The following is a 12829-nucleotide window of genomic DNA, read 5'->3' as shown; positions in this document are numbered from 1 at the left end:
TAGCTCCCTCTGAGTGTGGAGACAGGAGAGATACTAGCAAGAGTTCTTGGGAAGAAAAGAGAGAACAAAAGGGTTCGGGGCTTTGGAAAAGAGAGAACAAATGGGTTCATGATTTTGGAAAAGAGAGAACAAATGGGTTCATGATTTTGGAAAAGAGAGAACAAATGGGTTCATGATTTTGGAAAAGAGAGAACAAATGGGTTCATGATTTTGGAAAAGAGAGAACAAATGGGTTCATGATTTTGGAAAAGAGAGAACAAATGGGTTCATGATTTTGGAAAAGAGAGAACAAAGGGGTTCATGGTTTTGGAGGAAAACAGAACAATGGGTTCATGGCTTTGGAAGGAAAGAGAACAAATGGGTTCATGGCTTTGGAAGGAAAGAGAGAACAAATGGGTTCATGGCTTTGGAAGGAAAGAGAGAACAAATGGGTTCATGGCTTTGGAAGGAAAGAGAGAACAAATGGGTTCACGGCTTTGGAAGGAAAGAGAGAACAAATGGGTTCATGGTTTTGGAAGGAAAGAGAGAACAAATGGGTTCATGGCTTTGGAAGAAAAGAGAACAAATGGGTTCATGGCTTTGGAAGAAAAGAGAACAAATGGGTTCATGGCTTTGGAAGGAAAGAGAGAACAAATGGGTTCATGGCTTTGGAAGGAAAGAGAGAACAAATGGGTTCATGGCTTTGGAAGGAAAGAGAGAACAAATGGGTTCATGGCTTTGGAAGGAAAGAGAGAACAAATGGGTTCATGGCTTTGGAGGAAAAGAGAGAACAAATGGGTTCATGGCTTTGGAGGAAAAGAGAAAACAAAGGGGTTCATGGCTTTGGAGGAAAAGAGAAAACAAAGGGGTTCATGGCTTTGGAGGAAAAGAGAAAACAAAGGGGTTCATGGCTTTGGAGGAAAAGAGAAAACAAAGGGGTTCATGGCTTTGGAGGAAAAGAGAAAACAAAGGGGTTCATGGCTTTGGAGGAAAAGAGAAAACAAAGGGGTTCATGGCTTTGGAGGAAAAGAGAAAACAAAGGGGTTCATGGCTTTGGAGGAAAAGAGAAAACAAAGGGGTTCATGGCTTTGGAGGAAAAGAGAAAACAAAGGGGTTCATGGCTTTGGAGGAAAAGAGAAAACAAAGGGGTTCATGGCTTTGGAGGAAAAGAGAAAACAAAGGGGTTCATGGCTTTGGAGGAAAAGAGAAAACAAAGGGGTTCATGGCATTTTTGGTGTGTGGAAATCAGGTCCAAAAGTGCTCTCCCCACTGCCTGCCAAGCCCGCTGACCGCACCCCTTCCCTCCCTCGGCAGTGGAACGCTACAACCCCCAGGAGAACCGCTGGCACACCATAGCCCCCATGGGCACCAGGAGGAAGCACCTGGGCTGTGCTGTGTACCAGGACATGATCTATGCTGTGGGAGGCAGGGATGACACCACAGAGCTCAGCAGTGCTGAGAGGTACAACCCACGCACCAACCAGTGGTCCCCCGTGGTGGCCATGACGTCCCGGCGCAGCGGGGTGAGTCTGATGCCTCAGGTTTTACATTTCGTGTTTTCCTGTCATTGTTGCCTTTAGAAATGAAGGGATGGGGCTATTTTCAACCTAAGAACTATTTATTGCTCAGAGAAACATCAGTCTCAGAGCCCATGAGGTTTTAGAGGAGGAAGCATTTGGCCATAGCTCAAGAATAGTCACAAGTTCTTTGTTACGAGGCAATATAGAACTTTCTAACCCAATAGACAGTTGCCACAGAATTTATTTTGCTTTTCTAACCTATCACCTTTATTTACTTCTGCTGCACTGTAGATACTTTTATCCAAGAGCTTCTGTCTCACTTACACATTCTCATAACTTCTAAACTCTTAGTTTATTCTATACAACCACACCCTTAGATTACAAACCCTTCACCATCTTATCAATACAGTTTCTCATTTATTTTAAGCATACTCTTACAACTATAGAAACATAAGTTTGTGATTTTTCTGCTTAATGTCTGCTATTGCACTTTTACATCAATCCAAGCTTCTTCCAAGGCTGCAGATCAGATCCTTCAGTGTCTGTAGAAATTTCTGTTTTTCTCACACACATTTTCCAGATTGTGCACTGCTTTAGTTTATAACTCTGAACTCCATATAAAGTGTTGGCAAGTTCTCCTCACAGTTTAGTCACACAAAACAATCATTTTCCAGCCCCAGAACCCAGGATACCATTGCAGGCCCAAAAAGTGTAAACAGCAAATTGAGGGGAGCAAACTGGGAGGATGGGACTGCATCACCTGCAGCTGGAATTGTACAATTAACCTCAATATGGAAATGGACCAAAACTTATAAAAGTGGGAAAACTGATGACCCAGGGTCTGTCTTTGGTAGAGCCACTTTTGGGCTCTTGTACTGCCCAAGGTGAATCCTTTGAAGGCCTTTAACAAATCCCTACTTTATTTCTTTAATAAATCCCTACTTTACTCCTTTAACACTGCCTACCCTCTGTTCTAGGCAGCCCCTCCAGGCATCAGGTGGGGCTTGGTGGGCTCATCCATGCCACATGTCACCATGTGGGGACAGAGGGCACAGGGCAGGGTGTCATTGTCATTGTTGTTGTGGGGAGAGCACATGATGAAGTGTCAGTCTTCTCATGAGATTCTCCTGTTTCCTCCTCTGCATCTTCCCCTCTTTTCTGTGAGGGAAAAAGTTTGCAAAAAACTCTCTAGAGGGTGCAGAGATAGCCAAATCATGCCACACACAGCTGTTTAGGATGGGGAAATGAGATATTTGAGGGTATTTTTAAATATTTTTGGGGCTTGTATGCAGTCAACTAAGCCTGAAGCAGAGGAGCTTTTAGGTGACATAGCTGTACCTGGTATGAAATACCATCAAAGAACACTATCAAATTAGTACCTGGATGTCTCTGGATGAATGAGGAGGTGAAAACACCCACTTGCTGAGAGGAAGAAGCTGGGAAACTGGGTTAGCATGTGTTCAGATGCACATTCCCAGCAGACTCTCATTGCCTTGAGGCATGTGTGGAAACAGAGCTCCTGGGCTTTCACTTGGGCTGTGCCTCTCCTCCTCAGTGCTGTGAGTGACAGCAAGTTCCCATCCACTGCTGATGGTGGTGATTTCTTGTGAACAACAGGTTATGCAGTGTTTTCAGCAGCCATCATGGCTGGGGAGATGGAAATGATCTGGGTGTTTATCATTAGATATTGGATTTTGTGGTAAGGAGAGGATGAGTTCTGTCTGTGAGTTAGTGTTCAGTGTCTGGTGAGGCAAGTATGAATCACAGTTTGAGCAACCACTGGTTTTTGAGGCAGGGAACACATATTTATTTCTGTTCTCCAAGCACAGAGTCCAGCACTGTCCTCTTTAGTTTCTCATTAGACAGTGACTTTTTAGCAGCTGCTTCTGTATTTGCTTTCTATAGAAACTGCTAAACACATGCAGCTCTCACCTGACTTCCTCAAAAAGCCAAACAGGGACCATTTTACAATGTGTACCTTCCCTTTTTTCTGTTATACTCCACATTTTCCACTTAGTTATACTCCACGTTTTGAAGTTTTGGTGAATTCAAAGATTAAATAGAAAGTCTGGAGGCCAAGGTGCTTACAGATGGTCCAAGCCCTAACCTGAGAGGTTTGAGACCAAGGGCTTGCCTGTAGTTCTGCTACTTTAACCAAGTGTTGTGGGCTGGTAGATAATTCTTTCTTGGGGAAGAATTTCAGTCCAGAATGTAAGTTTTGTATGGAAAAAGTTTAGATTCTCGTGTATTTATCATCACTCAGATGGTTCTACTTCTTGTAGCTGGCAATAAGGGGAACCCTCTGCTTTTTCTTTGAGAGATTCTCTAATCTGAGATACACATTTAACTTTCCATGTCTCATTTTTTAGGGTATTTTATCGTGCTGTGCCCTAAAGAAAAAAACCCCAACCCTCTCCTGCAGACTGTCTTTCACCAAACACGGTTATTAAATAGTTTCATTAATATTTTCATTTTAAACCTGCTTTTGAGTACATCCCAGCTAAGTAGTGGCTGTTTTGCAGGTTGGCCTGGCTGTGGTGAATGGACAGCTGATGGCAGTGGGGGGCTTTGATGGCACAACGTACCTGAAGACCATTGAGGTGTTTGATCCAGATGCCAACACGTGGAGGTAACTTGAATTTGTGTGACAATCAGACAGTGAAATCCAGCTGGAGCTGTCCCAGGAAAATGAGGAATGTGGTACACACCATAACAGAGAACTTGTGTAGGGTAGAGCCATCACAACATTCCCATTCTGGCTTCTTGCCTTGCAAGAAAGAACCACATTTTGAAAAATACCTCACCATGCCCCTTCTGTTCATTTTGGGTTGAGTCTCTCCTGCATCCCAGTAAAACTGAGCTTGTCCTTAGCAGAAGGAACTCACAGCCACCATGTAGAATTTGGCCTGACCACTTCTTGCTTTCAATTTGAAGCAGTGATTTCTGAGACCTTTTGGAGGAGCTGAAACACTTCAAGCACACGATGTTATTCCCCTTTAAATCAGCAGGATTCAGCCACTGGAAGAATCTCCAAGCTGAGACAAATAATATGAAATTGCTGATCAAAATATATGCTGAGCAGAAAAGAAAGAGGAAAAATAGCCTTTCTAGTCATAACTATACTTGAAAACAATTGCTTGTGTATTTATTCCCAGATGTAATTAGCATGAAGTATCAAGCACCTGTGGCTATTTTTGCTGCTCTGGTGATCTGGCAAGGGTGGGGAATAGAAAGAAATTAATGTCTTTATTCCTACTAGTGATAGTAGTAATTTAACCCTTCACTGATAAGAATGGCTGTCATGAGCAGCAATGGAGGAATTTCCCTTGGTTTGGTGAGCCATGGGCCCACAGGACCTTTGGAACTGCTGAGGAAACCAGTTGAGGAGAAAGTGGTACATACATCAAATTCCTTAGTGGAATGGTTTCAGCTACTCCCTGTGAGTCCAGAGTTAGGAGTGACTGCCTGGCAGGCATTCACACAGCTTGGGAGATTATTCAGGGTATTATTAGCTTGTGATTTTTCCCTCCACTGAACTCAATATAGGTAACCAGCTTCCATGGTCTTCCCTTTCTTTTGTATCTTGAAGATATTTTTTATTTGTACAGCTTGACTGAGAAACGATTCTGCTGCAATTTGACTTTAACAAAGCTGTTTGGAGAACTTGCTTCTCCTGTTCCTGCCAGCAGACTCCAGTGGCATAGAGGGGGATATGCAGCTGCAATCTGTAGGGATCTGGTATCCCTGTGAAATGCAGACACCATTGCAGTCAGCAGATGGTGCTTGGGATGTGTTATATCTCAGTTGGCTCAGCTGAATGTAGGGGTTTAGACGTACAAATTAAATTAGTTGAATTAGGAGGACTAAGCCTAGTCCTGTGACACCCAAAACCTAGCTTAAGGTCAGCTACAGTTTACAAATTTCTTTTTCTTACCAGACAGGGAGCAGGAAGTATTTAACAGAAATTTGGTGTCAAATCAAGCAGCAGTTTCTGTTCTGAGAGGAAGGCATGAGCAAATACCGCTGTTTACTTATGAAGTGTGTAAGATGGGTGCTCCACAAGCTCTTCTTCACTTTAAGCAGACATTAAAGATGGTTCAGCGTTTGCCATGGCAGCTGCCAGAGGTTGGTGTCCCCATGGAGCAGGAGGTGTGACTCTGGAATGTTGTCTCTGCAGGTTGTACGGCGGGATGAACTACCGGCGGCTGGGCGGAGGCGTGGGGGTTATCAAAATGACACACTGTGAATCTCATATATGGTAAGCTTCCAGAGGGAGGGAATCCCCTGCCTTCTCATTCCTAGAAAAAAACAAACTGAAGAGACTTGTTGACACTGGACCTCTTTGCAGCTCTAGTATGCACGGTCTAGCTCCAATGTAACTCTTTGTCGGTGAACTCTTTCTATGGAATTATAAAAACTGACTTCTGTGAGAGTGTGCCCCGCGGGAGACCACGTTGTCAGACTCCAGGGAACCACTGGACAAAAGTAGAAGTGTTGCTTATGTCCGTATTTTTTCTAAATAGTTCTACATTTTTGGAATAAACCAAACTGTAACAGTTCTTGTAGCCTAAAAGGATGCTGATGTAGAGCCTATACACTCTGTACTGGGAGTCTGGCTAGGAGGAGGGATTCCTGCGTTCCCTCCTGCTGTGGGAGCAGTGGATGTGGCAGCTGTTTGGTGGGCGAAAGAGGAAAAAAAAGTGATACAGAAAACATTGCTTTTGCCTTATTTACAGAGAGCTTCAAAAAAAAAAAAAAATTACTTGACCTGCAAGGTGCCACCTTTGCACAGAAGCTTTTCTGTGCACAGAGTATATTTATTTTTTCATTTGATTTGTATCATGTATTTCCTTTGTATCGCTCACAGCGATGATTCCAGCTTTTTATATACATCTGTGTGTGCATATATATATGTATATGTGTGACTTGCATTTCGACCAGCTGGTGGTTTGGGCAGGGCTGTGTCCTGCCAGCTGCTGTGGTTCCAACCCTTGTGGTATGATTTGGGGTCTCTTAGAGGACAGGAGAGCTGTGAGATGGGTGCCCTGAGTATCTTTTTAGAACCAGAACTCTCATCGCTCAGCTGAATCAGTGAGGTGCCCAAAAAGGGTGAGAGGAAAAGGATTTCAAGCAATGCCTTTTTACTGTACAAAAATTCAGCTTTTCTCTCTTCTCTCTCCTGTGTGTGAACTTGTGCTGGTTTGAAGGTGAACTAGCAGGGGAGGTATTAACCCCACAAAAACACCTTGTGAGAGATTTCAAGTCAGAGTTGCAATTCAACAGAGAGATGACAATAAATGCAATGAATACACAAAGAGTGGCTTAAAACCAGTCCTGATCAAACAGTGGTTGCAGTCCTGTTGGAGTGATGGATGAGGTCTTGTTAAAAGCACTGGTGCTGTGGAAAGGCCTGGTCCTTCTTTGGATGTCCAGTGGTGGTGGTTGTGTCCAGATCCCCAAACCCCCAGATCATGGACCCTCAAATCCAGGCAGGAATGTTGAATCCTTCCCCCAGAGCAAGGGATTTCCCAATGAAATGATGGAGTCCTGAGTCATAGGATGTTTGGGGAGTCCCTGATAGGACTGCCCCCTTAGGCTGGGTGCAGCTGTCACTTTGAGAGGACAGAGAACATTGCACCCAGCTCCCAGCTGTTACAAAGGACCCACCACTCCCAGGAATCATGTCAGAAATCATGCAGCTGGGTGTGGAATGCAGTTTGGCTACACCCACACTGGTATTTTATCCTGCAACCACTGACAGAACTTCAATCTAGCTCACTTTTAAAAGCCTTTTTCCTCCTGTTGCCTGTTTGAGATCAGTTCTTGTCTGAAGCAGGGTGCAGGTATCATCTGTTCATTCTGATACCCACTTGTTGTGTTCTTGCTGGAGGGGCGGACCCACAGCCAGCTCCTTCCTGCTGGGGGAAAAAATCCTCAGACCAGCCTGAGCTCAGCTGCCCTCTTGTCTGTGTCTGTAGAATTCCTGACCCTGACGGATGGAGCCCTCTCTCTGAGTGGTTTTTGTGCACTTTGCCTGTGTGTGGTTAGAGCAGGGAAAGGTGTGAGGCTCATTGAAGAGTTTGGAGGGGAAGGGCTGTTTTCTGGCACTGTGAATAACTGTGGGGTCACCCAGGAGTGGGGAGAGAGCAGGGAAGAACTCAAGACTCAACAGTTCTGTTTTTACTGTAATTTCTATTGAGTATGGAAGAATGACCTTTTGCACCTGATCTAACTGTGGACCTTTACTAAATTTCATTTTGAAAAAGAGGACTGTAAATTCTTGAGATGAAAAAGGCAGTGCTGACACCTTAAGTTCTTTAACTTCATCGTTTGATTCATGTAACTCAGACTTTAATGTGCTTGAATATAGTAAAAAATACACTACAGTCATAAATGGGACATTAAAACTTTTATAAAAACCCCTTCCCCCCTAAAGGTCGGTATTCTTGTGTTTACATATGAAGATCATTTGCACCTTTACAAGGAAAACAAGTATTCTGTAAACAAATGTTTACATGTATCATTTATGCTTTTTTCTAGCATGAGTAACTTGTATAAATAGTGCTATCTTAATAAATTTCTTCTACGCTGTTCTTGGTTTGTTCCTTGGGGTGAATGAAAGCAGTGGGAGGTGTTTTTCTGTGGTTTATATGGACAAAGATGCTGGAGGAGTTTTTTTTCCCCAGATAAATTCCAGTAAAAGAGGCTTAAAACTCTGCTGTTTCTTGTTACCCTTCACATCACTCTGAGCCAGCTTTTTGTGGAAGGAAGTATCTGTGCTATCTGCTCAATCTCATCTCTGCTCATTTAACAATGAGGACAGCTCAAGGAAGGGGTTAAAAGAGGCTGTAAGAATTTAGGTTTTTAGAGATTATTTATGCAAATTTGTTGGAAAGAGCTGAGCATTAGATTTAAAACTTAGCCCTGGGTGTAACAGTCCTATTTTCAAACCAAATACAGGTGCCAGTTACTTCCAGACCTTCTACTCCTTTATCCAATGCTCTTCTGACTCCAGAGAGCAAACTTTGTCTGAGATATTTCTAATAAGGAAACTAAAGCACCAGAAGTGATTGTTTAAATAGCTGCTGAGCTGTCAGGACCTTCAGAAGATCACTTAGCTGCTTTTACCAGGGTAAGAATTACAGACTTCAGCCTTAACATGCAAAAAAAAATCCATCTTCAACTAGTAAAGAATCTGAAACCAAGTAATTCTGGAAACAAGTTGGGAACTAGGCATGCAGTTATGTCATGTGTTAGGCAGTTTTACACTGGGAAGAGAAAGGAAACTTGCACCCCTATTTAGGAGAAGGTCATGGTACAAATCAGCTCCCAGAGGTGCTGCACAAGTGTGAAGCAAGAAATTAGACTTGGAATTTTGTTGCTCACAGAAGCATTTAATAAGTAACAAGGGGTGGTTTGGTCAGGTAAGCTGTAATTGGAAATAAGCTCCATGCAAGGATATATTTAATTAGACAGTGGTGGTCTTTCCTTAAGAAAAAAAGATGGAAAAGACTTTCTTTATTTAGTACTGTATTATAAAAATCTCTCAGCAGGTGCTGCTTTCTGTTCCTTAAATGTCCCTCTGACCTCTAACCTGCTTCAGAAGGGAGGGATTCAACATCAAATTCTAGCACACAGCTCCAACCCTGAGAGCTCTCTGGCCTACAGGATTACATCCAAGATTACAAACATCAGGACAAAGCCCAGTAACTATCAAGCTTATCCACACTTTCCTATCTGTCAATGTGCCTGGGAGGACCAGCAGGCTGACATGTCCAATTTCATGCCCAACTGGAACATAAATGAACATTATCACCATTACCAAGTACCCTTAACAAGCTAAAAAAGGAGTTAGAAACCTGGATTTTTCTGCCTTGGATTGTACAGCATGCACCCTTTCTCAGGTGTGCTGAACTTTGCATTTAGAGTAGCCCAAGAGTAGTCACAGTTTAGGCTGTCCAGTGAAAACCAGAAATACCTGCCAGGGAGTTGCACCAAGACCTTGCACTGTTTGTCTCTGAGCTGATAGCTGCTCATAAATGAAATGAGTGACTCTGAGAAAACAAAGCTGCTCAGGAAGCTGCCACAAGTTTGCATTGCAGCCCTTCTTCAGGGCCAAATGTCTGCTTGACTTTGCTGTGCGTGGAATTACACAGCCAAGTGCTGGAGGTACAGTCTGTCCAAAGTCAGCCAGAATGAGAGGAAAGAAGATGCTGCAGGAGTGAGTTTCCTGGGGGTTTCTCAGCACAGACTGTCCAAACAGAAAGCCTTTTGAGTATGAAGAGCTACTGAAATGGCTCTCACTGTATCTGAGAGATTGCAAGTTCAGTCAATAGCATCAGCACTCCAGGCAGGTACTGGCTGTGTAGAATCTGCAAAAAAAAAAAAGAGAAAAAAGCTTGTCAAAGCAACAATTGCATTTGCCAGATTTCCACACCCTCAAGCCCTGCTTGGAAGGAAACTACCAAGTGTTCTGTGTGTTTATTCAGCTGCTCTGTTGTTGCTTTACTTCTCCCATACTGCATATGACTTGAATCCTATCCCATTATGAAAAGCCATATCTGAATTTACACATCACACATTCCACAGCAGCACCCTTCAGAAAGCCTGAGATATCTCTGTGTGCTTAACTGCAACAGGAAAACTTGTTTCAGGCAGTTTTAAGCTATTACAGATAAAAGCAAGCAATGTGCTCCTCATCATAGGGTAAATTTAAACAACTGCATTTGCACAATGTGCCAAGTCCCATCATAGGTTAATTTTAAACAACTGCATTTACACAAACTGTTCTTTAACCCAGAAGAAAATATTGTATTGCTTGAAGAATTAATATTCTGTGGTTTGAAGGGTATTGGAGATAACCTCTGTAGAAAGACCAGCACCTTTATGAAAAGGTTTACATGTCAAGGAGTCTTCTGCCAATGTCTTAATAACTACAATACTAGAAAGCTAGGAACTTTTTGTGAAGTTTGGGATCTTTTTAAGTCCAAAATGACTTTTTTATGGCCTAAGAAACTTTCCTGTTCATACCACAGCTAATACACACCTATTTCTGCTCCAGGCAAGTAGCTTCTGCTGCAACACAGTAATATAATACTGTGCTGGCAGCTGCCCACCCTCTAAAACTGAGGGTTTAACAATTCCTTGTAGGAAATCATGCAAAAGAACCATGAGACTTTCAGGTACAGCTGTTTAATTTGGCCAGCATTAGAACAACCTGCTCCTAAGGGCCTCACCTTTACAATCCCATCACAGTGTGCCGAGGCAATGGCTGTGGAAATCTTCACCAGCTTCGCAGCTGACAAGTGGATCTTGAAGTGCCTGTGGAAGTGAGCATAGAGGCAGTCCATGAAGACATCCACCTCCTCGTGGGTGATCTCTCCCGGCGTTTTTTGCACCGTGTCCCACAGAGCTTTGGCATCCTCCGGGTGGATGGCGTAGGAAATATCCAGCGGCTGCGCCAGGCGGGGCACGGAGAAGACGAGTTCCACGGCTGAGGCAGCTCTGTCCAGCTTGCAGCCAGCCCACATGGCCACCATCCAGCTGAGGTTCAGGGGGCTGATGGCCAGGCGGCGGAAGCAGCAGTCGAAAGTCTTCTGGAACCAGCTGCCCACCAGGGCCGTGTAGCTCTCGGCGCCGTGGCTCAGGAACAGGGGCAGGCAGGTGAAGTGCTCGGGCACGCTCTCGGAAAGCTCGTCTCCAAACACGGAGCAGAACCAGCCCAGCCACACGGGTTTGTCCTCAGAGTTCCTGGAGGAGCTTCGTGACCTCGAGGAGAGCTGCGATGGGGAGAAGAAGCATTGCAATGCTGCAAAGCAAGTATGGCTTTTTTTTTTTTTTCATCAGCTAAAAACAGATACTGATTTAAAGTTTTAAGACTTTTTTACAAGTGGTTTTTTTTGCCTTGTGTCAAACACATACAATTATTCAGTCTATCCATGACATCTCTAAAAGCTCAATGCAATTATGTTGAAAACAGCAGAAAAAGCACTTTAAAATTCCTTAGGAACAGTCCTGAGATCTGAGTTTCTGCTGCTTAACTCCCATGGTACATCCTACAGCCATTGCCACAATGAGCCTGACATTTCAGTAGCACATTCCACTTGAAGCAAAGCATTTCAGAAATATTAAGTTCTGCTCAGGAAGTGGGATTATGCTTTATCCAGGAAGAAAAATAACCCATCCAAGTCCTGGCAGTAAATTGACTGCTGAGCTAAAACATCAGACAGAGATTGCTATGTATAGTTGTACTGTAGAATATAGATAGATATTGCTGCTGTTTAACTATATAGATGCTATTAAAAAGTTGAACTCAAACTTGCTCTTTATTGTATGCATTGCTTAGGGGAGATCACAGAATCAATTAGGCTAAAAAAGACCTCTGAGGCCATCAAGTCCAGCCTGTGACCAAGCTCAACCTTGTCATTAGACCAGGCTTTTGACTGTGTCACATCCAGTCTTAACTTAAACACCTCTAGGGACGGTGACTCCACCACCTCCCAGGGCAGCCAATTCCGATGTCTAATCATCCTTTCTGTAAAGAAATTCTTCCTAATGTCCAACCTAAACCTGCCCTGGCACAGCTTAAGCCTATAAATGTTCAGTTTCACTTAAAAATAGACACGATTCAGTTTCATTAAACCACAGTGGATGCCCCACTAGCTATTCCACACAGCTAGCGTTTAACTTCGGGGCTTCCTTTCAAGACAGAGCGTTCCATCAGAACAAAACCAGCGCCCTCACCTGCACGAGGAGGGCAGCCTGGTCCAGCTCGCTGCCCCTGATGTCGGCAAGGCTGGACAGGGCCACCTTGATGTCCAGCTCGACGCCCACCTCCACCGCCAGCCCCTTCTGCTTCTCGGCGGCGATGAAGGCGCCCAGCAGCCGCGCGTAGTCCCTGAGGCGGGCGCGGCGGAAGCCGTACAGAGGGGTCACGCTGTACAGCGTCCAGGCTTTCCGCAGCACGAACGCTGTTTTCTGCGGGTCCGCCTTTTCCTAGCGGGGAAACAAAACAAAAGGAATAAGGTTCAAGTTTGACTTTCCCGCGCGGCGCAGCGCGGCTGAGGGGACACGGAGGGAACACGGAGGAAACACGAAGGTGCCACCACCCGTGCCTCCCCGTACCTGAGAGCACAGCGCTGGCACAGTGAGGCGGCCATGGCTCCGTCCGAAGGGCAGAGCCCGGGAGAGCCGCCTGAGGCTGGGCAGGGTTCGCACCGCGCCGTCCTCGGGCGCTTCCTCCGCCATGGCCGCCGCGGCCCGCCGGCGCCGTTCAAACTTCTTCCCGTCAGCCCCAGCGCGTGGGGCGCGCCCCTCCGCCATCTTTGGGG

At 44.6% G+C, this 12829-nt stretch overlaps 2 protein-coding genes across 4 annotated transcripts in view; one reads left to right on the top strand and one right to left on the bottom strand.

Annotated features, from left to right (window-relative positions):
* KLHL20 (kelch like family member 20) overlaps positions 1-8092 on the top strand; it is a 27241-nt gene extending 19149 nt beyond the window's left edge. For 2 of the 3 annotated variants that reach the window (XM_074546421.1, XM_014270751.3), the window contains 4 exons: positions 1294-1502; positions 4022-4128; positions 5677-5757; positions 5848-8092. In XM_074546421.1, coding sequence (XP_074402522.1) covers positions 1294-1502; positions 4022-4128; positions 5677-5757; positions 5848-5878 — 428 coding nt within the window. In that variant the 3' untranslated portion in view covers positions 5879-8092. Of the gene's footprint in view, positions 1-1293; positions 1503-4021; positions 4129-5676 lie in introns of all 3 variants that reach the window. The other variant, XM_074546422.1, reaches the window with a different exon arrangement.
* CENPL (centromere protein L) lies at positions 7529-12829 on the bottom strand. Its single transcript, XM_005492274.3, has 4 exons — positions 12624-12829; positions 12243-12494; positions 10736-11278; positions 7529-9871 (listed from the first exon to the last, which is right to left on the bottom strand). Exons 1-4 carry the CDS (start codon positions 12819-12821, stop codon positions 9800-9802), a joined length of 1065 nt encoding a protein of 354 aa, XP_005492331.2. The 5' UTR covers positions 12822-12829; the 3' UTR covers positions 7529-9799.

This window comes from Zonotrichia albicollis, chromosome 8, assembly GCF_047830755.1.
Source record: "Zonotrichia albicollis isolate bZonAlb1 chromosome 8, bZonAlb1.hap1, whole genome shotgun sequence".
Lineage (NCBI taxonomy): Eukaryota > Metazoa > Chordata > Aves > Passeriformes > Passerellidae > Zonotrichia > Zonotrichia albicollis.
Note: the sequence above shows the minus strand (reverse complement) of the source record. Positions and strands in the feature narration are given on the sequence as shown.